General features: G+C 50.6%; 1 protein-coding gene across 7 annotated transcripts in view; it reads right to left on the bottom strand.

The window, feature by feature from the left end:
* The window catches only part of Rapgef1 (Rap guanine nucleotide exchange factor 1), a 119,725-nt gene that overhangs the window by 15,273 nt on the left and 77,549 nt on the right, over positions 1–26,903 (bottom strand). For 5 of the 7 annotated variants that reach the window (XM_038336239.1, XM_038336242.1, XM_038336238.1 and 2 more), the window contains 7 exons: positions 25,833–25,921; positions 25,068–25,223; positions 24,540–24,660; positions 24,029–24,212; positions 21,951–22,436; positions 17,302–17,504; positions 2,388–2,473 (listed from right to left, as the gene is read on the bottom strand). In XM_038336239.1, coding sequence (XP_038192167.1) covers positions 2,388–2,473; positions 17,302–17,504; positions 21,951–22,436; positions 24,029–24,212; positions 24,540–24,660; positions 25,068–25,223; positions 25,833–25,921 — 1,325 coding nt within the window. Of the gene's footprint in view, positions 1–2,387; positions 2,474–4,798; positions 5,057–15,098; positions 15,255–17,301; positions 17,505–21,950; positions 22,437–24,028; positions 24,213–24,539; positions 24,661–25,067; positions 25,224–25,832; positions 25,922–26,903 lie in introns of all 7 variants that reach the window. The other 2 variants (XM_038336244.1, XM_038336245.1) reach the window with 2 other exon arrangements.

Below are 26,903 nucleotides of genomic sequence, written 5' to 3'. Positions count from 1 at the left end.
TTAGGTGAGGTGGAAGACCCAGCCAATGTGAGTGGCACCGGTGGTGGTGGTGGTGGTGGTGGTCCTGGACCATCTCAAACAGAGCTGAGCACCAGCACTCTGCTTCTTGACAGTGGGCCTGGTGTGATCAGCTGCCTCGAGCCCCTGCTGCTGTGACTTTCCCGGCACTCCAGACAGCAGCGCCAAACTCTGAGCCAGAATAAACCTCTCTTCCTCAAGTCACTGTTATCATGGAAAAAGAAATGACCGAAGACACCTGCCCATGCATAGGCCAGGGTGTAAGAGCTGCTCGTGAACAAGCCCTGAATGGAGTGGCGGGCAGAGCCAGGGTGACAACTGCGCTCCTGGCTCTGCCTAGGTACACGTCTGTTCTCTTCAAGTCTCTTCTGTAAATAGTAAGAACTAGGCCACGAGTGTAATGGTTTTAGCTCTCCAGCTCCACCACATTCACACAGGGCAGCACTTGAAGGGAAGTGCAGTAAGAGGGCTGCAGGAATCCACTCCATGTTCCTCCATGCCATCCCAAGCCCTTTCACAGGGCCCAACTCTGCAGACCTTCAGCTTAACCGGAAGAAAATGCCATGACCCAGCAAGATGTGGCCCCATAGCACCGACTGTTCGAATTCATAAGAGATGGCCTTTAAAATAGGTAGCCATGACACTGGAGTGAGAGAGAAGGCCTTGTGCTGAAGGTGACTGAAAGCACTGAACAGCGTCTGGTCAAAGGAAGAGGAGACGAGATTTCTCCAGTGTGGGCAGCTAAAGACATTCGAAGATTCTCAGGCCAGATCCAGCAAGACACTGGCCAGCTTGGGGTTGTCACAGGGCATGACCCCCACCCCCAACAACACTGATTACATCTTAATTTATCTTGTGTGGATGCTCATGACAGAGGACAATGTGTGAAAATCAGTTTTCTCCTTCCAGTAGTGGATCACAGGGACCCATCTTGGCAGCACTGCCCTTACCCACTGAGTCCCTCGCTCGGCACTCAGGGCATATTTTCTCTGCAGCTCAGCTGCAAGATTCTGTGTCTCAGTAGGAGCGTGAACAGCTAGGGCTTGAGGAGTGTCATGCTTGCTGCTGCCTCAGAAGGCCAGAGTGGTGTCTCTGCAAGGCAGATGTCTCAGGAGCTTTCTGACCACCAGTGTGCTCATCTTTCTGTCCACTCCACCATCAGAAGTCTGCTGAGCTACCAGAACAGCTCTTGGGAGAGTCCTCCCTCAGGAGGTGGTTAACCTAAACATCTGAACTCTGAACATGACATGGGGCTCCAGTGAAGCAAGTGACAGAATCTATATGCTGCTTTTGCTTGGCACACGCAAGCCTTTCTGACCAAGCATTAGACTAGGAAAATCTATCACTGTTTCTAACACCTGGGGGAGACTTATGTAAGACAGACTTGTGGCAGTGAGAACCCAAGAGTGGCCAGGATGCAGGTGGCTCCACCCACAAGCCTGTCCAAACTGCTTGCAGGTCTTTGCTTCTCTTCCCCACCTTTAAAAACAACCCCCAACCCTTCTAGTGCTAGGCCTACACTGGGGCCTACCACCTTTAAGTGGGCAGGGCTTTGCTGTGCTGAATCAATGGGGCCTCAGGTGACTCCAGGTAAGGCAAGCCTGAACACTGGTACCTTACCTAAGTAAGGGGACATCAACATCAAACAGCAGGGTGCTGGCTGGCAGCTCCTTCAGACTGCACTAAGTGGTTCCAGAGAACCAGCTACCCTTCTGCAAGCCTCACTACTAAGAAGCAATGACGAGAAGAAGGTATCTAAAGGCACTGCAAGGCTTGAGTCATAAAAACAAGAACCATCCCAGATACTCGGGCTGGCGCTGTGCTCAGCTATAGCACTTGTCCAGCATGCGCGAGGCCTTAGGTTCACTCTGGGGTAGAGGTCGGGGGAGGGCGAGGGAGAGACTGATAGATTTCTGGGTTTACTCTCCAGGTAACATGAGGGGACCTTTTCTGTCTCAGGGGTGACAATGACACTATGATCATATTTCCACCTGTCAGGGGAAGGGCATGGGTCACAATACCTGTAGCCTACTTTCAGAATGCTTAGTGACACAATGACAAGTTTGTGGGTGGGAAGGTCTTTTACATTTCCTATGTGACCTTGAGCTGAAGAAACCAAAATCAAGGAAGGTGGGGCTGGAGTCCCAGAGACAGCAGACAGTACAGGTGTGAGCATGCAGGCACATTGGCTGTTGCAAAGGCCTTTCTTTGAAGGTGGGTTATTAGTGATCTTTGTTTCCTTGTAGTTTCCACCCCCAACATAGACAATGTTGAGAATCAGAAAAATAAAGACCCTCAACACAAACACAGGTGGCCTCACTGAGCAGACACTGCTCTTGGGGCCTGGATACCCCCTGCTCACGTCTTACCTTTCCCCATTTTCTCTGCTGTCCTTCCCAGACACACTATTGACCAAGGGATCTCTGGGATTTCCGTCCTTCCCAGATGGTGGTTCCTGCAAAGAGAAGGAATGGTGGGGTTTGGACAGACGGCCCCTGCTGGGGTGGTCTGTCTCTCGGCACTTCTGCCTGCAAGAGTGGCCTAGTGCAAGTGTCTATGGAGGAGCTGGAGGTGGGAACAGGTTAATGATGAATGGGGTTAATTACCAGAAACACAAGCCCTCTGGAGATCAAAACCTGCCTTTGGAGGGTGTGGAGGTGCCAGTCCTTCCAACATCTCTCACTTGTCAACTTGGGCACAGACACCTCATCCACCTCCTGAAGCAAGTCCCAGGAACTCCTCTAGGCATAGGTGGTGCTGCACTGAGTGCTCTACACCTCTCTCCCCTATGGAAACTAGAAACTCACCACAAGGAGGTCAAGGGCCTGCTGAGGGACACCACACAGCTGGTAAACGGTAGGCAGCAGACTTGAACCCTTTGGGGCTGTCTGTCTCCAAGCATGTATCCTTCATCATTGCACTCACACTCCCCTGACTCCCTACAGGGTCATCAGGGTCAAAGAGTCAAGCTGCTCAAACACACAAATGTGAACTGCCCCAAGTAGACTGCCTCCATACCCAGTGACATTACAACTCCAGTATCCCTAAGCTGTCATGGAGTGGGAGGGGTGAAGAGAGGCCTTGTGAACACAGGGCCCATCACCAGGGAGAGCACACCACAGTGGGGCTGGCAATGCAGGGATCCACTGGCAGAGGAAGGGCCATGGGGGCTGGGCACAGATCCCTCAAGTATACTCTAAGGTGGTTAAGGGGGATGGTGGTGGCTACCGTGGCAGGGAATCAAGGCATGACTACCAGAGGATGGGCATGGTATTCGGGCTGGGCTTGTCAGTGCTGTAATGCCTGGTGGAGTTCTAGCCCTAGAAGGCCTGACCTAATCCTCTAGAGGAACTTCACATTCATTCTCCTGGGCTCAGTGATATGAAGCTGAAGCCAAACTTGGAAAGCCTCCTGCTTCAAAGAAGCCTTGCACCTTAAGGCCACAGCTGGGCAGCAGCACAATATAGGCATGGACCTCAAGGATTCTGCTCTCAGAAAGGACAAGCATGGATATCCATCATTTGCCCTGCTTCTTTGGGAGTAGCTGAGGGTAGTGAGGCATGCTGGGAGGAACTGAAGGGCAGGAGTAAAAGTATCTCTTGGAAGAGGGATGATGGGAAGAAATTCCAAAGAGCAGCAGGGGCTGTGGCCAGAGTCTACACCAGTGGCTTCTGGAGACTTCTAGAAGACTCATCCAGCCAGGCTCTGACAAGTGCTACACTCACTGAAGCAGAAGCAGGGCAGACCTCTCCCTGGAAGCCAAATGCTCTTCCATTGGATGGGCTGGCTTCCAGTGAGATTATGGAAGCTTGGCCAATAGAAGCAGCTGCAAGGAAAGCGACCTCGAGGGGGGCAGTTGCTGGCTCATGCACAAGGCCACCCCCTGAGGTTACTTACTCCTCGAGAGGGAGCCAGCTCCTCGCTGGTCTGGCCAGGGGAGTACAGACTGACATAGTCACCCCCACCAACTTCCTTGCTGCTGGCATTTTCGCTCTAGGGGAAGACAGGGAAAAAGGGAAGACAATGGGCCAGGCCCTTTGGTCAGCCCCCACAGCTTAGAGAGGGCAGCTGCAGGCCAATTAGGAAAAGAAAAAGGCCTGAGAGCCACCTCAGTTATCCCTGGGAAGTGGGCAGAGGACAAAGCTGCTCTCACTAACTCCTGCCCCCATGGCAGCCAGGCCCCAGTCTCCTCCTGGATCTCCCCCAAAATGTTCAGAGCTACTCTGGAAACTCTCCACTTGTAGCAGGCCCTGCGAGGGGCGGCGGGGGGGGGGTCCCTAGTCTGTAGCAGGGCCTGTAGGGGTTCTCGGTATAGTCGGCAAGAAGCAACATACTTGACAACTCTAGATACTGGAAATGTCCCCACCTGTAAAACCCTCTGCCCCTCTACCGGTGAAGTACAGGGGCCCTGATATGGGCCACATAGGCAACGTTATCTCTGTCTCTTCTACTCCACAAGTCTGGACCTCTCTACAGACACATATTAGAAAGCTTGTAGTGTTTTCTTTTTGATCCCGTGACAACTTACTGTTCTAAATGGTCACTAGCCCAATTCCTAGCATGCTGGGATTCTATATAAAAGATTTGGTTTCTGCTCTGGGAACAGGTGGACCACTACTAGCCTTTGAGGACCCAAATCTGGTCATGCTTTGAGTAGGCTCACACCAGCAGCAGACTGGGCTGGAGGAGGGCTCACCCTCTGTGAGCAGCAGCATCATTTTTCTAAACCCTGTAGAGCTATGTGCAGATGTGCACAGATGTGTATGTGCTGAGTTCTCACCGAGTCAGTGAAAGAGGTTTCGGAAGGAAGGCGGACAGGGTTCCCATGAAAGCTGCTGTCCTGAGAAGACGAGAGAGGCCCGTCCACGGTGCTGGGAGGCGGACTGCTTACGGTGGGCACCGCTAAGTCCGAGCTCTGGGACGCGTGGACAGGTGGGAAATGTGGAGAGGAAGAGGAGGTAGGCGGAAGGAAAGGTTGGACGGAGGCTTGGTGGTGAGGCATGAAGTCCTGGGAATAAGACCTAAACACAGATTTATACTACAGAACCCAGGCGGCAAACACACACAACAAGAATGTGGGAAGGAAAAAACAGACAAGAGAAAAGGTAGTTAGGTTAGCTGTTGTTCCACACTAATGAGCTGTCCTGTCTGTCCTAATTAGGGGCTGTTGGCCATGCCAGACAGACTCCCTTACAGACTCGCATGCCTACAGTGCCTTCAGAAAGGGGCCTTAGGCTGGATGCTGACCAGCACTCTCTAAACAGCAGGATGTGGACAGTGGATCCCTGGTGTCCAATGACAGGACATCCTCCTCACCATGCTGATGACCACATGTGCCTTGAGGTGGAAACAAGCTCTACCGCTCCACCTCTCAGGTTCCCTGGGTTAAACTCTAAGTCACAGGCATTTATTCATTTGGAATCTTTTGGATGACTCTCTAGCTTATCCCTTAAAAGGCAACTGTAAGATCTTTTAAATACTGTGATGAGCCCCCCTCTTTTTTCAAGATAAGGTTTCTGTGTGGCCTCAGCTGTCCTGGAACCTTCTCTGTAGACCAGGCTGGCCGCAAACATAGAGATTCACCTGCCTCTGCCTTCTGAGTGCTGGGATTAAAGGTGTGCACCACCACCGCCCAGCTATCTCGGGCCCCGTTGGAAGAGGGCACGCACCTCAAAAGTGACTGGAGGAGCTGCACCACACAAACAGCAACGGTTCCTCGGACCTCATTTTCCTCCTCACTCCTGATCTTTGTATTTTTCAGCAAATGCCGTGATTTTTACAACACCTCTGATGTCACCCCAGAGCCACAGGCATGACTTCTCCAACTTCTCATCCAACAGAAAAGTCAGATGCCAGACTGAGAGGTGTCTGCAAGTCTGCACAGCTCCTGAGGCTCAAGAAGCATGCTTCAAGTCCCCAAGCCAAGGAGTGTGCATCGCTGCTAACCACCTCAGTTCCAGGGAGAACAGTGTGAAGAGGGATGCCTGGCAGTGCTGTCGGCCTCGCGTACCAACCACAGGTGCCGACTGAAACACGTGCACAGCTCACCCGAGTGCCCTGTGTACTTGCTGCGGTGCACGGTTTTCAGAACCCACCAGGGGAAAGAGGAAGAAGAAGGAAGAAGTGAAGCTTTCAACTGAAGGAGATGTTTGGGTTTGAATCTGAAGTGCCCAGTTCAGGGCCTTGTGCTGAACACTTGGTCTGCAGGTGGTGGCACTGCTCTAGGATGCTGTGGAGCCTACTGAAAGAGCTTGGGCACCGAGGCAGCCTTTGAAGGTGACTACTGGCGCAGGTTTCTGCCTCAGACCTGATTCTGGGTCAGCTGTGATTTTCAGCACAGGCTGTAGATCCTCTGACACCACCTACCCCCACACCTTGTCACTTTTCCATTGTGCCAACTTTGAACAAATAAGTTCTTGTGTATCAGTCTCTATCTTTAAAATGGGGTGAGCTGGTTGTGGTGGCGCACACCAGTAATTTACTAAAGGAGGCGGAGGCAGGAGGATCATGAGTTTGAGGCCAGCCTGGGGCACACATTTATTGGGCTGGTCATGATGGTGCACACCTTTAATCTCAGCACTCAGGAGGCAGAGGCAGGTGGATCTCTGTGAGTTTCAGGTTAGCCTGGTTTACATAGTGAATTTCAAGACAGACAGTCAGGCCTATGTAGAAACTCTGTCTCAAAACAACACCACCTCCCAAATGGGGTGCAAAGGACAACCTTTCTCTCAGAGGACAGTTACAGTCTCATGTCCTACCAGTTCTCAGCATGGCTGGTGCAACAGGCCCATATTCAATACCAGCTGTCTTTTTCTGCCCCCAAGAGCAGAGAAGTCATTCAAATACTAGGGCTGAAGTTCCTCACAGGAGGCAACACATGTTTGCTGGACCAACAGATGCTCAGGAATAGATAAATTATAATTAAAAAAAAATCTAAAATTACATTTAATTTACTTATCTATGTGTATATAAGCATGAACATGCCACAGTACATATGTGGAGGTCAGAACTGGTTCTTTCTTTCCACCACATGGCTCTAAGGGATGCAATTAGGTCATCAGGCTTGATGACATGTTGACATGTACCTTGACCTGCTGAGCCATCCTTCTTTTTTTTTTTTTTTTTTTTTTAATGTGTGTGTCTGTGGAGGAGGACAGGGTCTCACTATGTAGTCTTCAATGGCCTGGAAGTCACTATGCAGAGCAGGCTTATCTTGAACTCATAGAGATCTATCTGCCTCTGACTCCTAGTGTGGGGATTAAAGGTGTGAGTCACCATGCCTGGCTACTACTGAGCCATCTTGTCAGACTCCTGTATAATTTTCTTTTTGAGACAGGGTCAGGCTATGTAGCTCAAGTTGTAATCTTGTCTCAATTTCCCAAGTGCTGGGACTACAGCTGTGTACCACTACACTTAGATAATGGTTTTATTTATTTATTTTAAATAATTTTTTCCTATTTATTTTATGTGTATGAGTCCAGAAGAGGGTACTGGATCCCTTATGACTAAAGTTATGGACAGTTGTGAGCTGCCAAGTGGGTACTGAAACTCCAACTCGGCCCTCTGCAAGAGCAACAAGTACTCTTAACTGCTGAGCCATCTCTCCAGCTCGTTTTTTTTTTTTTTTTTTTTTTTTTGGAGGCAGGGTTTGTGTGGCTTTGGAGCCTATCCTGGAACTCATTCTATAGACCAGGCTGGTCTGGAACTCACAGAGACTGCCTGCATCTTCTTCCTGAGAGCTGGGATTAAAGATCTATGCCACCACTGCTCAGCTCCATTTTTGTTTTCTGAGAAAGGATCCCTGATATGTTGCTCAGGCTGGGTTGGAACTTACAATCCTCCACCCTCAATCTCCCAATTAGCTGGGGTGATAGGTATATCACACACTGGCTGATTTTATTAATAATTAAGGTATCTAGAACATTGCCAGGCCCGTGGCAGCAGTCCTGCAGTGAGTGGGGATGGGTCAATAGAAAAGAAGGGGCAGGAGCAGGCTGAGTCTCTAGGACAAAGGGGTCTGGACGTCTCCCTGCTTTTCAGTCCCTGCTCCTAGACTGCTCAGGCATTCCAGTTATGCAGTCGGCTGGGACAAGAGCCAAGCCTGAGAAGTACCTTTCCACGGGCGGGACATGCCAGAGAAGGCTCTCCAATCACCATAAAGCACTGTTGGCCCTGGGCTGCTCTGGGTGGCTCTCTGGATTCCAGAAACTGTGCTGGGGGGCTGGGCTCAGCATCACACTGTTTCCACAGGCCCTGCTTCTGTCAGGCCCTTCAGGACCATGTTCATCCCCAGCGCTGGCAGAAGGGCACAGATGGCCATCGCACAGTCACCCGCCCCAGGCAGCCGGTGTCTATTTTTGGATCTGGGGAGTGCTTGGTTTTGTTTCTGAGATCCCTGTGCAGCAGGAATTTGTATTTATAGCCTGAGAAAGGCTGTTTGGGTTGAGGATTCTAGAACACTCAGGGCTCCTGTCTGGAAACAGAGTGGTGCCAGGTAAACGAGCACCAGGAGAGAGGTGCTGGCTCCAGGGTCAGCAGTGCCGCGAGGGGCACCTGAGGACCTGGGTGGTGATGTTCCGAGGGATTGTGTTGGCCATCTCACTGAGCTGACAGGAAGTGCTGCTGCAATCTTTCTGAGATGGAAGGAACAGAGCCCACCTCCCTAACATCCTGTGCTGGTGGGAGTGGCACAGGGTGGCCTGTATCACACTGGGTTCCGAGAGACTGGTCCCTCACCTATCTGTTCTGATCTGCTGAGGCGTTTCCTCCATCGAGCACTGTATGTGCTGGGCAGGTAACATATGCCAGGGATGGATGCAGACAGCAAAGCCCTGACTGTCAGGTAAAAAAGATGGAAGCAGCAGTCGCCTCTTCTGAAAAGAAACGCTCATAAGAATACTGATTTTTGTAGTAAAGATGGTGGAGGCTGATGGGAGACCCGTCTACGTTTGTCTGTAGCCAGTTCATTAAAGGCAGAGCCACCCATGCTGCTCCGGCTCCAGTGACACTAGGGTGTGAGGGCAGCCTCACATCGGTAGTCAGCACTGAGAGCTGGAGCAAAGGCCAGCTCTGACCCAGCATGTATGGCAGCAAGGTGGATAGCTGCAATGATAATAAACAGACTCACTGTGCTGCAGCTCATCCCCGCATCAAACATGCTAAGGATGGCTAGGTTTTAGATGCTCTTAGAAATATGGGTATGAGCTGGGAGGAGGTGGCACACCCTTTAGTCCCAGCACTCAGAAGCAGGTGGATCTCTGAGTTCAAGGCCAGCATGGTCTATAGAGTGAGTTCCAGGACACTTAAGGCCACACAGAGAAACTCTGTCTCAAAAAAACAAAATAGATAGATGGAAAGAAAAGAAATATGGATAAGTCATCATACAGCCGCTTTTTAAAAAGACCACTAAACACGGTCACAGGAAGTTGTTTCTTTGATTTGGGAATGTTTCCTTGGACTCTCCCTGGGTGTTATACTCAGCAGTGGTCCTGGGCCCAGAGCACACTGCCTTCAGCAAGGTGGCCAGCAGCAGAAGGCTAGGTAGGAAGCTAAGCTTCAGTTGCTACAAAGCACCCAGCAGTCACCTGGGGAGACTGCTATGGCTCCTTGGGAGGTGGGATATGATCATGTCCAGGGTGCCAGGCAGGAAGGGTCCTGGGTGACACTGCTTCCCACTCCCTGCTCCCATCATCACATTTACCAAAGCCTAACTATCTTATCCAGAGGGGATTCTCATTTGAGGCTCTTCTGCTAATGACAGGAACTACAGTTTGCAATGACAAATGTCGGGTTGCAAAGCTGATGCCAGGAGCCTCCAGACACGAGACCTGTTACAGGCTACTAGTCTTTGTCCCTGGCAGAGAGAGGCAGTGACACAAGCATTGACCTCACCAAGAAGGGTGACATTAGCATCACGCCATGTCCAAACACCTCTCCCCATTAAAACAAACTTCTTGGTGCATTTATTTTGAAAAACCATGGCTCAAAAGCTCCTGTGAAAGTCCTGGTTCTGCCACATTGCCTCCAAACCCAAGTGCATTTCAGAAAGGTCGGTGTGCTTACTACAGTACAACCTGAATGGCCTCAGCTCTAAGAGTTGATGCTGACTAGAAGGAAGCTCTGCTCAGTCCAGCAATTGGGGGAACTATTCTCATGTGCTTGAGGCTTTGGCAACCTCTAACATGTCTTTAGAACTCTCATTAGATCTGGAAGCTACCTTCAGCAATGCTTGACAACACAAAGAAGAAACACGCGCACCTCCAAAGCCAGCCAAGAGGCATCTCTGATCAGCTACACTGGGTCTCAGTATTTATTTGGCCAAAAATAGCTTATGAACGCCAGTTTAACACTGCACTCTCCATGAAGGGGATCTGAGTTCTAACGCTGGCTCGAGCTTGAGACTGCAAGTGGATGATTTAGCTTCTCCGCCTTGGTGTCCCCATCTCCTGAATGGGAAGAATATTTGGTCACAGATCTGTAAGGGAGGTCCTGGACAGGAGGTCAGGCAGTGTGACAAAGGAAGAAAGGCAATATCCACCCATGTGGAACAGCGCCCTCAGGGTCATATCATCACATGACCTTCCTGGAAGCTGGATCTTTGGTATCAGATGAAGTAGGGTGCTACAGCAACATTCTGTGTCCTGGGCTGGTCCCAGAGTCCTGACCTGCCAAAATGTTGAGGCATAGATGACAACAGTAGGCCTAGAACTCTAGCAAAGGGAGTAGGGTGAGGGTAGGCTAGTTATGTCAGAAGCACAGGTTGTGAAAGTCCCAGGCAAGGAGCACTGACCTCTGGCTCCAAGTCAGGCTCTATTCTACTCCCTTGTACCCAGCAAGATGAGGCAGCCTGGTCTTGCCCTCCCTTTTCTGAGCTGGGAATGTATACAGTGGGTTCTCTTCAGGTGAGAGAGACATAGGAAGCATGCAGGTCTGCAGGAAGTCGGTCTTTCTAGGAGGCTCTGGGAGGTGCAGAGCAGGGTCTAGTCTGCGTGTGCATTTGGCAAATGCTGGCCTGCAGTAGCCTGGGGGTTTCTATAAGGACAGAAAAGCATAAGGTGAGATTATTGCAGGGCCCATAGCTTATTTCAAGGACTGGCTGCAGCCTCAGAAGACCATGTGAGTGTTGGGCCTGGTACTGCAGGGATGGGAGCATTTCATCACAGAAGTGGGGCATGGGAGAACAGGGCAGGGTGTGATTGTGGCAGCAGATGGGAGAGAATGTGCCAGCTGCAGATGAAAGGATCTGCAGCCCCGGAAGGACCTGGGGGCTGTGTGGATGATGAACATGGGCAGTACCCTTTCCTGTCCACCCTTATTTTCCTATTCTTTCTCTTTCATCTCTCTCCTTCCTGTTTGGTGCCCATGGTGTCTGGGATGGCTTTTGGGTGAATTCTCAGGGACAGCACAGTCAGGAGAGACATAGGAAGAGTGGTAGAGTTGTAAGAAGCCAGTCCTACATCTCAGGAGGTGGCTCTGGCTTTATCTATGATAATACAGAAGCCAAGTGTTTCTATGAGGCCTGGGTCTTCAGTGAAGGAAACATGTGAAGCCCCAAAATCTAGATCCAACTGCTTGGAGAAGGAACTGTCTAAGTTCAGAATGGGATAGTAGCTGCTTTAAAGCTCCTTTCAAAACACTAGGGTCCATGATGACATACACTTAGCTTTTGGGGGGTGGGGTAGTTTCAGGGGTGTCAAGATAGGGTTTCTCTGTGTACTCCTGGCTGTCCTAGAACTCAATCTGTAGACCAGGCTGGGCTAGAACTCAGATATCTGCCTGCCACTGCCTCCTGAGTGCTGGGATTAGAGATATAAGACACCACTGCCTGGCTGCACTTAGCTTTTTTTATCCCAAAGGTTTCTGTTTTAATCGTAAGTATCATTATGGGCATTTAAACATAAGCTCTCATAAGCTAATGGAACCACCTAGCTATTTTACTTATTCAGAACTGAATGGGAAAGAAACCTGTCAACAGAGTCTAGCATCCCAACAAGTGTCTTAGTGATGGTAAGATCTAGAATGGGGCACAAGGCAATCCGGGGGAAGGAAGGGGAGGTGACTGATTCCTTACAACCTGCTCCACAGTATACAGAGGGAGTGGCCACCCTTGTGGTCACCAAAAGTCTCAAAGCTGTCACTACGGATCAAGGGCAATGTGAATATGAACTAAACTCATACTGCTCAGGACAGAGAGGAGCCATGCAAAGGGGAGGGCTGGGACACAGGTGTGGGGAGGGCTGGGAGAAAGGTGGCCATTTCCATAGCTAGGCTACAATAAGGACACACCAAGCAGCTCCCAGGTAAGCAGAACCTGCAAAGCCATGGAGGAGAGACTAGGACAGGAAGAAGGGTCTGAAACCAAATCTGAAGTCTTTTTTTTTTTTTTTTTTTTTTTTTTGGAGACAGGGTTTCTCTGTATCTTTGGAGCCTGTCCTGAAACTAGCTCTCGTAGACCAGGCTGGCCACGAACTCACAGAGATCCGCCTGCCTCTGCCTCCCAAGTGCTGGGATTAAAGGTGTGTACCACCACCACCTGGCTCCAAATCTGAAGTCTTAGGGAGCTTGGTAGCTTGGGAAAGGCAGGGAGGCTACCTCTCAAACACATGTACACAGCAGGCCCATGGTGAGATGAGGCCATGCGTACGAGGGCAGGCAGCTGCAGCCTAGCCTCGGCAAAGGCTTCCTGGCTTCCCACACTTCTTGCTTTAGTCTCCTCCTCACTTCTTTCAGCACCTTTGTTGCCAAGCAGGTTTTAATGACCCTGAAGATACACAATTTTCTTGGTGGTTGTTCAAGTCTTTGGGAGTGATGCCCACATCAGCAGGAAAGCATAGGAGGCTGTGGGCTGGAAGCTAACACTGTGCCTAGTAGCTGAGGCTGCAGCACACTTAGGGACCAAATTCCAGACTCAGCTGACACCAAGGGCCATGCTGAACAAAGGAAGCTGGTCCTATGGACACATGGGATAGCTGCACTGTCATTCTTTAGACCACCCCTGTGAGCACAGTCCCTGTGCTCATGCTCTAGATGGCTCTTCAGAACGGCTCCTGGGCTTCCTGGCCACCATTCCTGAAGCAAGGCCCTGGGTTTGCAACATGTTCGACTTCTTTCCTTGTCATTTGTCTCTTAGACACCAACTGTCCTTTTATGCTAACCAACTTCTTTTACTCCCCATGTCCTTTTACTGTGACTCCTGATGTCATTCACACCTTGGCTTAGCCTAGTCTCTCTTAGCTTATCTGACTGTCCCTACTAAACCATGAGCCCCTCTCAGGCATGAGGCCACCCTTCTTGTAGCTAACCCACACTTGCTCTCATCACAGCGCGGAACCTCGGGCTCATCTTAGAATCAACCAGAGACTATGTGAAGGCCTGGCATGACACTAAATCACTTCCCTGGGTTCTACCTATCAAGTGACACACCCTCCAAGCATTTAGACCATTACTCATGGTTCCTTTTATTGAAATAATGCATCCTTTTTAGTGTGGCCCCTTGGACTCTTTCCTGGAGCTGGAGCTAAGAATACAGAATCACAAATGCAAAATGCCTCAACATTCCACAACAGTGACACACTCAGACCCAGACCTAAGAAAACGCCCTTGAATGTTCTGCAATTCTGTAGCAGACAGTTCATCTACAGTCCTCCACTAACAGCTCAGAAGGAGTAAGTAGAAACTAGTCGTGTGTGAGTGAGTGTGTGTATGTGTGTGTGTGTGTGTGTGTGTGTGTAAAACAGTCAAGGGCTAGGGTTGTCTAAAACCAAATTCTGAAAGCTTGGTGGAGGGAGCTTGCTAGAGGTGCCTTCTGAGGAACCAGGCTACCCGTGTGGTAGGGCAGAGGTAACTCTCCCTGTCCTATATACCCAGCACTGCTGAGCACTATGAGAAGGAAGTCCCTGAGCTATAAGGTCCTCCTGAAGGCTCTGGGCATTGAATTGCAAACCCTAGACAAAGGTGGACACCAGACAAAAACAACTGGAACCTGGGCAAGTTTTACGGTCACCTATCCAAACTTCAGGGGGGAAATGAGAGGTGGGTGGGTGAAGGCACCGCTTTACTCCTGAGCACAGGGTGAGAAGCAGGACAAGACTGGAGCCCGGAACTCAAAGACAGTGATACAGCTTCTAAGCTTCCCATGTACACCGGGTGCTTCACGTGATTTGATATGGTTCTCTCAATCACACTTTGACTCCTGAGAAGACGGAGGCCCAGGAAGAAGTCAATACTTGAGCACAAGCTGTTTCCAGGGAAGTGAGCTTGGCTCCATCCTTCCCTTTGAGCCTTGTGGAGAAGATCATGGGAGGAGAGGGGGCTGCTTCGGCTCTGTGGCAGATGCAGACTCCGGGAGGTTAGGTATCCTTGTGTGTTACCATGGAGCTGCTTACAGACTGGTCTAGTCCCCTCCCCACACTGGCCTGTGTCAAGGTGTCAGGCAGGACCTCCCTTCAGGAGCAGGGTCTCCTTGTCTCCAACAAGTGACCCCATTGAATGCTGCCATGTGGTGACCCTGCGCCTGTTCTGAGCTTCGGCCACAGGGTGCCTGATGTTTTTCCATTTTTTTCCTTGGAAACCTGACAGCCGCTACAAGAAAGACCAGCCCAGCAGTAGTGACAAGCTAGCCCAACAGTCCCAGTCCAGGTCCCAAAGATGTCTGCCTGGGCAGATTAGCACACCATCCTCCTATTTCAACCTTGGGCAAAGACAGGACTCTGGCTGTTTACATAGCACAAGGTAAGCAGAGGCACCCAACAACCATTGCTCTTGCACCCAATTGCCTGCACTCTATGTGAGGATTACTCCCCCTTAAACACTGCCCAGGAAAACCAGAACACAAAAGCAGAAATGGCTGTGCTCTGTGCCACTGCGAAGCTCCAGACAGGATAGCCCACACCTCCACTCCCATACCACCCCCAACTACAGTCCCCAAGGCCCAGGGAATCAAGTATTCAGATTCTCTCCTGTGGACAGGCAGGGGTCTACAGAAGGACAGGACTGGTAATGGGAACAGCACTGTCCGGGAGGCTTCAGGCATTAACTGTACAAGTTTCCAAGCGAAGAAGAGCAGGGAGGGAATGACTCACCGAGGGCACAGGCAAGCTGCCGTGCCGGCTGAGAAAGGAGTTAGACACGGATACACTGAGGCCCTGAGTGGCACTGCCGTCCTCGGGGGTGAAGGCCACTTTAGTTTGCTGGACACAGTAGGAGACAGAGAAGGAAGAAGCAGCATAGGAGGCCTGCTGGGCAGAGGGTGGAAGAGAAGGCAGGGAGGAGGAGAAAGCAGAGAATGGTCAGCATAGGCAGTGTAGCTGAGGGGAGTCCTGAGTCTGCCAATGGCTGCCGGAGGAGATTCTACTATTAGCTTTCAGAAGACTGCAGAGGACAAGTGGGCTGAGGCCACACAGACTCGGGCTGACCCAGCACCCTGGACTCTTTAGAGTGGAGTAGACCTGCATGGTCATTCTGGCCCAGAGCTCAGAGAGAGTCAGTCCACCTGTGCTTTAATCTGGGTCCCATCAGAGACCACGTGCTGCTGGTCTTGGGCCGTTCTTTCTTTTTTGTTTTTGTGAGACAGGGTTTCTCTGTGTAATAGTCCTGATTGTCGTGGAACTGGTTGTATAGACCAGGTTGGTCTTGAACTCACAGAGATTCACCTGCCTCTGCCTCCCACATGCTGGGATTAAAGGTATGCGCCACCATCATCCAGCTTTGGCATTTCTTAAAGAGCTTGGTAGAAACTGTGGTGAACTCTTGCACCTTCTGTGTACATTTGGGGGGAGGACTAAATGAAGTTCCATGCACATAGCACTGAAAGTCCTGTCTACTGCTGTAAGTGTAATTGCTACCACATTTGTGTGTAAGATGTGCACAGCTCCTGTATGTGTGTGCTGGAGACAGGACAGAACCAGCAACTAGCACAGTCTGTCCTGTGGTAGGCCAGAGCTCATCTGGAGCTGGGCTTTGACTTCTAGGTCTTTGGATAGCTGTGGCCTGGGTAAAGTTCTAGTTCCCAGCCTCTCTTTGGAGATTTCTTGGAGAGATCAGGAACTATGATGAGGGCTGTGTATACCCGAACCTGCCTGGGGAGGTCCCTAACCAGCTAATTTCTCCCCACCCCACTGCATGATAGGACAGCCAGCCTCCTGTTACACCCTTGGAATAGTTCTGTTCTACATGCATGTGAGGAACCTGCCTCTAGCTGTTCGGAGTCTGTGGACTGTCCAGCATAGAGATGCTCAAGGGCAACTCACAGGTCATGGACAAGCAACCTCAGTAAGGACTGGTCAGCAGTGGTCCCAGGTTCACACTTCTGTTCTCATAAAGAAGATCTGGGAAACAACTGCCGAGTGGTGTAGTACCATGGACAGGGCTGGGACTTCAGGTTCACAGATCCCAGTGTTCATGTTCAATCTTTCCTCTCTCAGGCCGAGAGCTTCTCAGGAGAAGCAATCCCTACTGAGTGCCTGGCTATGGCCTGCAAAGGCTGAACAGCTCAGAAGCCTGAGGCTAAGCCAAGCCTAGGCACTACAGGTCTTACTTCCTCTCACAGAAAAGGGCTTCAGCTTGCCACGCATGTCCCTTCTCTAGCCAGAAACTGGACTGACTGGCCAGCAAAGTAGTAAAGCAGCCCACCCAGCTCTGCAGAGTTTGGTTGGAACAGTGGCTCTGACCCTGAAGCCCAGTGTGTACCAGCAGCAAGGAGAACAAAGAAGCATTGGCAGGTTCAGTGCTCTGCTGCCCGGGTGAGTGTGCACGCCAGGCGGGATCCATCACAGAGGTGTGAAAAGGAGGGCACTGCTGGGTCTGCAGCACAAAGTGTCTCTATCTGAAGCCATTATGCTTCAGTGGAACTTGTTCCCATGGGGCCAGCCCTGGCCAGGACCGGGATGGAAGTCACTCCATACAGTTAGGCCCATTATGGAAGTCAAGTCCACAGATGGCTGCATACAGACAGTGCTCTGTGCTTTGATTGAGTCCCTCCTGTCTATGAGGTCTATGTTAGAGGCAAAGAAGAAAGGAAAGACACAGAGACTGTCAGTAGAGAAATCAAACATTCTGAGCACAAGTCTGACCCAGCTACACAGGCTTCTCTGGAGAGGCCCTCTGCCCCCAGGGAAGATGGCAATGTATTTGGGGAGGAATTGGAGGCACCAAGTGGGACATAATGACTTGAACACATCTAATGTATGAAAAGCAGGTTCAACCTGGCCCCAGCAGGACTGCTCTGGTATTGGAAGCTCTGGTCACCTGCAGCAGTGCCAAGGACACAGATGGGGAACTGCTTACCAGCTGCCGCTGCTTGGGGGGCAGAGCGGGTGGGGGGGCCAGCTCCTGCGTGGAGTCGCTGCCGCAGAAGGAGTCGCTGAAGCCGTAGACCTCCATGAGCATCTTGTTCTTCTGCTGGTAGATGTGCTCGCTCTGCGGTGTCTGGTAGAACATGGAGGGCTGTGGCTCTGAGTAGTCCTCTAGCAGCTGCATGTAGGCCAGCACTGTAGACAGAGGGGGCTGCTGTTCTCTCACCACAGTGGAGCCCACAGAGCCCCGCAGAGCCGGGATGCGACTCTGGTGCTACTACAAAGGTGGACATGTGCCATCACCCAGCTGGATGCTCACAGAACCCTCCTGTGCATGGCAGACTCTGGGAGTGATGACTGTCAGTTAGGCTCTTCCACTGGAACAGATGTCCCACTCTGCCGGGGGCATCGACATTGGGGAGGTTGTGAATATGGGAAATTTTGTCTTTTCCATTCAGTGCTGTTTGAGTCGAAACAGCTCTACAAACATAAAGTTCTGTTAAAGTAAGCAAAAGGGGCACTTACACTCTCCCTGCAGAAGTACTGGGGTTTCCATGCTCAGCAATACCCAAGGCTCTGAAGGGCTGTTCAGCCTCAGCCTGCCCTTGGGGTCAACCTCGGCTATATTATCTTGTATCAGATAATGAACACACATAAGGCTCCTGATGTTTCCAAGTCCTGCCCTTAACCTACTGTGTCTGGAGGGGGAAGGGAGGCCCCCATCTACAGCCCCCCCCATTCTCACTCACTGCTTACTGAGCAGGTAGTACTGTATATGCAGGCCCAGGCCCAGGTGCCGGGACTACATGGGACCAGCAAGGTAGATCCTCTGCCTTACGGGGTTCACACTATCTTTGGAGCAACAGACTACAGACACACATAGGCATAGCAGTCCCCAGAGAAAGAAAAAGTGTGGTGGCTGAGGAGTACTACTCGAGACTATGGAAGAATGTTAGGATGGGACAGGATCTTCTACTGTAGTCCAAAGGTAATATACAAAGGCCTCAGACTGGGGGAAGAGCACAACATGTAGAAGACCAGGGAAGGGAGGCTGCTTGCATAGCCTTAATCCTGAGCATGGGGAACCACTGCAGGGCTCCACTTGGGAGTGTCTGGGCCTGACCCGTGGTAACCTGAAATGACTAAGTCTGTTCAGTGATAGGCAGGAATATAAAGGAGCTGTCGTGGGAGACCGTGATGCAGTAAAGAATATTTAAAAAATAGATAGAGCTGGGCAGTGGTGGTGCACAGCTTTAATCCCAGCACTTGTAAGGCAGAGGCAGGCGGATCTCTGAGTTCAGGGATCAAGTTCCAGGATAGCCAAGGCTACACAGAGAAACCATGTCTTGAAAAAAACAAAACAAAACAAACAAACAAAAGATGGAGTAGGATTTACTGCCTTCTCCTTAAGGGCTAGCTCTAGCAGGGCAGGGGCCATGTTTGATTTGTCTACAAACATTTGTAGAATGGGTAAATGAAACATTTTCCAGCAGGTTCCTCTAGAGACTTGTTAGCTCAAGGGGCTTCCTCTCTAGCTGAAGGGACAGAGGCAGACAAGCAAGAGCAGAGAGGGTGAGAGAGAAAATGCACAGATGATACATCTTTTCCACCCCTGCTATTACCATCCTTGTACACGGAGGCTAAGCTGATGTCTCCCAGCAGAGCTGCCTGTCACAACCTGTCTGCCTGGCAATGCTGTCACAGCTTCTCTGCCTCAGCAGGATGGCAGCCAACAATAACAGGGACCTCATGTGCCTGGGGAGTTGAGAAGCTGGGAACCAGAGCTCAGCTGTCCATCTCATGCTCTCATCTAGCAGGTGCCTCTCTACACAGCAGGTGCAGGTCCTCACCCTCATGTGCAGTCAGTGAGTGCTTTGTTTCTGAGTTACCTGGGTCCCACTGTCCACAGAGCTAGAGGGTTCTGGGGAAAGGGCCAGAACATTATGCCTAGGGGCTTGAATGCAGGTCTTCCATCTATGTCCTGAACCATCCCTACATACATGGGATGTATATAGGGAAGGGATGGTAGAGAAGGACATAGCCGGCACTTTGAAACCTGGTCAAGGCTGAGTACCAATTAATTCACTCATAGAGCAAGAATAATAACTGTGAAGTAAAGGACCTAAGTCAAAGGCTGCAAAGAGGCAGTCTTCTGCATCTTCCAGGCAGACGTTTCTCCTTCAGTTATACCCCAAGTGTCAGCAGCATCTGCTCTGCAGTGTGGGCATTTTTCTGATAACCAGGGTTAGGAGTCCACTCTCCAGGCAGCATAGGAGGACAGCCTGAGGAAGGGAGAGCATGTGGGGCTGAGGATGTTGGTAAAAGTGCTCTCTTGGCAGGTCCTCCTGGTATCCTTGCTGAAAGGAAGGCTGCCATGTTTATTTCACAGAATATAGAAGAACTTGTTAGCTCTGCTGTGCACTGACAGAAATGGCTATGCTCCCCATGGCTGAACCCAGAAGAGAAGTGCTCCCATTGCCCCTTAAGCCCCACAGTGATGGTTACTGTATTCTTGTTCAGTCATAGCCCAGGCGTGACCCTAGTCTCACCATGGTTTTCCAGAGGGGACAAGCAACCCCATCTACCCAACATGCCATCAAACTGGGTCTCTTCAGGCCTTTGGGAACTCCTATGCTGAGGTCCTGGTAGAGATCTGCTAGCTACACACAAAAGAATAACAATGAGGTTCACCCTCCCAGAACTACGATACAGTTCCTTCCCACATTGTGCAGTGGCTCAGATGCCAGAGCTGCTTGCAAGGCTAGGGATGCTTGGCTGCAGGCATTTCTTCAGGCACCCAGGCTCTGAGAACACAGGGGTCCCACAGTATTCAGGTGCTCCCATGGGCTACTCCTAACAAGGAGAGCCAGGGTCCATCATGACGTCAGGGAACTCCTCTCCGTGATGACATGCTATGGCATCAGAACTGCCCGTGTGTGAGCTTGCTTTAGAGGTGCCGAACATAAGGGATGCCATTTCCTCATTCTTTCCCTAAGAGCAGTTTGTGAAGCTCCCACCCACTCTCAGGTGGAACTCCCTAATAGTCCCCTTGGGAGTGAGGGGAAGACTCTGGGCCAGGACTGAACTCAGGATGCTTCACGCTCTGAGCTTTCTCACTGACACAGAAAAATGACCCTTGCATGGGGGGAGGGGAGAAAAAAGACCTCTATTTGAAAATACAATGGGTCTTAAAGACGGAGGGCAAAGCCCATCCTTCTCAGCGCCAGCCAGGCTTGATCTGCCTCTCATTTGCTCCTGAGGCCAGTTCCAGTACCCTGAGACCCGGCCTGCAGAACTACAGGTTTCTTGCTCATGGCCATCACACTTGAGCCTTTGGTTCTGGTCACAAGAGGATAGAGCTTCAGTCACTCTCACACCACAAAGAGACATTTCAGCCACTTGAGACAGACTAACAGAAACAATGCCTTCGCCTCTACCTGCCCCTTTCCTCTCCACAGGCTCTGCTTCAGGAGCTCAGCCACTCTCGCTCTAGGAGCTACAGACAGGAGGAGGCTTCCTGGCTGGGCAGTACCGCACACCGGCTACACTGAACAGACACAGTCCCGCCTCACACCCTAGTCCACAGGACCCCTCTGATGAGAGAGCCTCTCCCACAGTACAGTGCTCTGGTAGAGTGGGCGGAAGGAGAGGTTCAGAAAGAGCTGTCCCCAACTGCTGTGAGTCTTCTCAGCAGAGCTTGGTCAGTAATGAGTGAGTTTGCAGGACACATGAAATGACATCATTAGCTTGCAGACCCACCCTCTCTCTTAGCTGAGGACACCTCCCCAAGGCTAGCACAAAGTTGTGAGACATCCTGGGTGTGGGAGGTGTGGTGACAAACCAGGCCCTGGGACGACTCTGCTGGGTTTAAGGAGGCAGCCCTTCCTCTGGGAGTGGGAAGTCCCTGTCAGGGAGTCAGAAGCGTAGGGTCTAGTTTTAGGTGCTGTTGCTGGATTTACACCACAGCTGATGTCGCCACACACATCAAAATGGTGACAGCTGGTCTACCAGGGAAAATCTAAGGACAGTGTTAGTGAGGCGGGGGAGAGGGTGGGGTGCTGTGGCCTGCAAGTCTCCCAAGTGGAGCAGTTGGGGAGGGAGGAGAAAAGATGGAATGTCCAGAATGTTACTTAGTAATGCTATGGCAAACTTAACAGTTGGAAACCATCCAAAACACAGACAGCCCACCTTCCAGACTCTCCCAGCCCAGTGACACTCATCTATTAAGACATCTAGGTCAAGAGCTGGCCTCAGTCCTCCAGCTAGCCAGCTCTGATACAGGTCACTGTGAGCACCCCGCCCATGCTCAGAACATCCCTCCCAGGGCTAGCACGGCTCTGTGTGTGCTCAAATGTCCATTTCATGTGTATGTTATGGCAGTGCTGCTCTGTGTGCCACGACACACTCAGTTGCCTTTGTTACTGTGTGTTCAGGCCGAAAGGGCCAATGAACATCTATAGAGAAGAGGCACTCAGGAGCATCAGGCTGTGATTTCAAAGACCACAAAGGAGAGATAAGCTCATTAGACTTTCGAGGACCACGAATAATGACAGCATCAGGCCCCTGGAAACATTGCGCTAAGCAAAACACAGACCTGTTCAGGCTTACAAAATGTGCTTACAGAGTGTGCAGAGAACTTACTGTGTTTGTTTTTCTTCTCTGGTAGAGGAGGTGGCTTCTCTGGGTCACCAGCTGACTCTGGAGCACTGAAATCACCCACAAATTCAACAGGGGCTGAGGAAGTTCCCTGCTGAAAGGGAAGGATAGCAGCAAAGGGCGGGTAGGGCATAGGCTGGACTGGGACTGGGTTCTGCAGGTCATCCTCTGAGATGTTGTCATACTGTGAGGGGTGTCGCTCATAGGACACCCTGCAGCCAGAGCTGTCCGTGGTCTGGGAGGCTGCACTCCTGCGCTTCTTCTCAGGAAGGGCAGGTGGAGTGTCTGTCTGCTGCCCCTCCTGCTGAGGACAGCTGCCCAGAGGCAGCTGAAAAGTATGGCCAAGAAAGGGTGGGCCAGCCTCCCCCAGGGACTCCGGTAGTGGGCTGAGGCTGCAGGCCGCCTGTGGAGGGATCTGGTCTGCGTTGGAGAGGTCTTGCTGGAGGAATTCATAGTCAGGGTCATAGTGATCTGCAAACCAAACAGAACACACACCTTCAGCTGTGAGCCCCAGGACATCAGCCCCGCTCTGCTCAGTCTCCCTCAGAGGACAGGGGATGCTTCATCTCTCCTGGGGATTCTACTTCACTGGATATTCTTTTTTTAAAAAAATTTATTTAATTTTATTTCATGTGTATTAGTGTTTTGCCTACATGAGGGTATCAGATTCCCTGGAACTAGAGTTACAGACAGCTGTGAGCTGTGGTTCTGGGAATTGAACCCGGGTCCTCTGGAAGAGCTGTCAGTGTTCTTAACCTCTGAGCCATCTCTCCAGCCTCTTGACTGTTGAGGTCAAAGAGGTGGTGAGATGGCTGTGTGCTATAATGGTCTCTGTGCTTTTGTACTTTGATACACGCACACACACAAATACGAAATATGGCTTTTTTTTTTTGGGGGGGGAGGTTCAAGGAATCAGGGCTTTGTGTATGTATTCTACCACAGAGCTATATTCCCAGCATTTTCCAACTTGGTTACTTAAAAATAAAAAAAAAACATGACTACTGAAGACAAATGGCAAATGATCACGAAAAATAAGAACCCAGAGCTGGCCATCAGAGTTCACATCTTGATGTATTTTCTTGAAAGTAATGTTTTTTTGGAGGGTTCTTTTCCAAGACAAGGTTTTGTGTACCCCTGGCTGTCCTGGAACTACAGGCCAGGCTGGCCTTGAACTCAGAGAGATCCACCTGTTTTTGTCTGAGTGCTGGGATTAAAGGTGTGAGCTATCACTGCCCAGCAAAAATCTCAAAGTTTTTTTTTTTCCCCTAGAACCCTATCCTCACATTTTTTGTTGTTGTTTGTTTTTGAGATATGGTTTCACTATGTAGCCCTGGCTGGCTTGAAATTCTCTGTAGACAAGACTGGCCTGGAACTTAATGTGCCACCCTGTTCCCACCTGTTCCCACCCGTTCAATTTAACTAAGAAAGCAGCACGCCACTGATCCCAGTTTGTTCATGCACCCAGCCACAAGCGACCTTCATTAGTCACAGGCTACCCCACCAGAGCAAAGTTCCCTCATTCATCTGATCCCCACTGGTGATTCCAGATTGTCACCATGTCATTCTTTGTAGATTATCCTCCTCAGACAAGCCTTGCCAACAATCTCCCCTTTGTGCTGGGCATACTTTCTCCAAAGGGAAAGGATCTAGTTCTCAGGACATAAACTGGTGAGTACCGGCAAGGCCCTGCTAAGTGGTCCTGCTGACCTCTGTCACTGGTGCCCAACAGGATAGGGAAGCTGCCTGACGCTTTCAACCTCTGCAGGTACCTTCAGGAGCTCACCCCCCCACAGAAAGCCCTGTGTGCACATGGACTGAGTCAGGATGTACACGGCCAGGCTAACTGTAAGGAGGGTGACTCCCTGTGCATCAGCTGTGTGACTCTGCGCTGTGATTTCATAGAGAGCAGACACCGTCCTAATTTTCCTAATTTTGCAAACCGAGGCTTGGATTTTGAAGGATTTAACTAAGGTCACCTAGCTAACACTTGGAAATCAGTTGACTCAGGCCCAGAATCACTGGACCCAGGAAGCTTTGGAAGGAGGAGGGCTATGGTGGCTTACCTAGTGTTTCACAGCTTGTGTTCCGCGAGCACTGCCCACTATCCCTGTCTAGGGAGGACAGCTGCTCATCTGACCGGCTGAGTTTGCCTGTGCTGCTGCAGGGGGACAAGCGAGGAGACTCACCACCGCAGGAGCGGCTGCCTCCGGACAGGCGCCTCTGGGTGTAACAGTCAACATCAAAGTCCTAGGGAAGAATGCAAAGGAGCCTCAGTCATCCACTGGCTCAGAAAAACCCTGTATAGCTCAGAGGCCATCTCTGATGTCAGCATAGGATCCTGATGAGACAGGAAAGGAACTGGGAGGAGTGGGGGCGTGTGTGGACAGGGATGTTCTTGGGAGATGCCCAAGGTTTGTCCACTGCCCACGTCACGGGAAGTGGGGGTGATGGTCATGGATTGCCCTCCCACAAGTCTTTAGATGTAACTAACAGTTGGTCTAAAGACTATCAGGCAACTTTCAGCTTTTGGACCCAATTCCAGTCCTTTTCCCAACTAAAAATGGACTACATTACCTGCCTATTGATTCCAACAGGTAAACTGGAGCCACTGGTAGCTCGACTCATAGGGGCTACCACAGCCACTCGAGTAGGGGATGGAGCGGACTGTCTTTTCTTGGGTGGTAATGCTGGTGGACTAGAAGAGACAGAAAATCCAGGCAAACTGTACATCACAAACAAGAGTACTTTAAAATGGTTTTAGGGAAGAAGACATGACTGAAGCTCTTTCTCCACATCCAATTTCTACACTTTAACTGCCTCCTGTTCTCCTCTTGCCAATCACTGTATCAATTCCAAAAGAACAAAACCAAAGGATTCTTTTCCTTCCATAGTAAATCATGCCTGGTTTCACTGGCTAGAGAACTAGTCCTTTCTCTGCAGTGCCAGGCTACTGGAGCATTTAAGGGGCCAAGTCCTACGTCTTTCCCCAAGCACACCATTGTCCCTTAGGCTCACTCTGCCATCTATCTTCTCCCCACATTAGGTCACTAATGGGGAGGTACTAGAAAAAAAAACTTCCCCAAAAGAGTTTAGGATAATTACCTGTTATCAACCACCCGAATGCCAGGTAAGGGGGGCTTGGGGGGTGCGACCTCTTCACTAGTGGAGTCTGGGAGCAATTCAGTGGATGGTGACACACCTGTTGCCGTCTTGTTCAGAATTTCCATCTCTCGGTCTGTCAGAAGGAGCTCAGGGTGGCTGGAGAAACAGAAAGATCTAGGGCTCACACACAGTCAGAGTACATGTAGGTCCTGAGAGGGAGCAGGAGGGCTAGGGACCTATGGAGTCTTGTCACTGACCAGCTACCAGTCTGCTCTAAAATAACGTGTCACAGTTTTAACATGGGCCAGTCCTTAAACGAATGCAAAACAGTAAGGCTATCCTCATCTTACTCAGAAAACACTATGCCGCTGGCCTCTGAGTCTGTTCATTTATCAACATCCTACTAACTGAGCTTTATTAAATAATCCAAGATCTCCCACGACCCCTCGCCAAGCTCTCGGGAGTTCATGATGCAGTGACAGGCAGCAGGGGGTAAGAATAGGCAGCCACATACTTTTGTACACTCTTACACAGCCGACCTTGTAAAGTCAAAGGCAACACTTTGAAACTTACGTGGAACACACACTTTAAAGGATCAGGTAATCACCAAGACTTATCACAGGAAAGGGACCTGGGGCTGACCACAGCGTCTCAAATGCTCCCTCTGACTGCCTGGCACCCATCCTTTGTCAAGCATGGGCTCAGCCCCGAAGTACGTGCTTGGTCCCACAGGGCCCTCAGTGACAGAAGTCTGCTCAGACTTACCTGTCAGGCTTGCTGGCTGGGGAACTGGGCTTCACTGGGCTTGTTGGTGATGGCCGCCCCTGCTTCTCAATAGTTAGCCTTACCAGCTCCTGTGCTCCACAAGAGAGAAAGGGAGAAAGAGAGAGGGGGGGATGATACCACTGTACCTTTAGCAAGAGGCAGGGCTTCCAAGTACCACGTTTGTGCCCACACATTTCCCGCACAGGGTGATGTACACAGTTCCTAACATGCCTCTTTCCCTCTGAAAATACCATCACAGCACACTGCAGAGCCTCAATTGCATCATGCACTTCCTCCTGAAGGGGAGAAATGGCAAGTCCCGGTCTCAAGATGAACAGACCACTGTGCACTTAGATTCCTGTGCAGTCTGGGGAGGACGTGGGGGACATTTTTTGGTTCCCTAAAGCTGTCATGTTATGCCCAGTGGTGCCCTTAGCTATCTGGTGTTTGGCTTTGAGTATTTTCCCAAAGTGCACTAGATCAAGTGAGGCAAGAACTGGAGCCCCAGTGGACCGGCTGGGAACTTTGTCAATGGACTTAGGGTAAAGGTCATGTGACTCAGTAAAAACCTGGTTTTGAAAGAAAATAAAAATGATTCTTTAAAATAGCAACAATGAGGCTGATCAGGGTCCTGAAGTTCACATACTAGGTGAGGCTAACTGGCCACAGAGCTGTAGGGATCCAGTTGTTTCTTGACTCCCTAGGGCTGTAATCACAATTATGGCCAGCACACTTGGTCATGATTATGCAGGAAGTACTTCATAGAATGAGCCATCACTCCAACTTCAACTTCCAAAAGCTCTGTGGAGACAGAATTCCCATACCACGCAATTCGCCTGGTCTAAGCTTGAGCACATGTGCATTGTTTAACACAATCAACTCAAGGACAAAAACCCTGTAGCTGTAGAGTCCGTCATCTTCCTGCCACTCCTGGCGACGACGGCCCTACTCCTGGCTAACCGGCATTCGCCTCAGCGATCTGCCTTCCTTTGCTTGAGTAAGCTGCCACATTTTGGGTAGCCCAGGATTGCTCTATTCCACTGCTGAGCAGTGTTCTGGTATATTGCTACA

Source organism: Arvicola amphibius, chromosome 7 (genome assembly GCF_903992535.2).
Source record: "Arvicola amphibius chromosome 7, mArvAmp1.2, whole genome shotgun sequence".
Classification (NCBI taxonomy): Eukaryota; Metazoa; Chordata; class Mammalia; order Rodentia; family Cricetidae; genus Arvicola; species Arvicola amphibius.
This window is presented reverse-complemented; position numbering and strand designations above follow the sequence as displayed.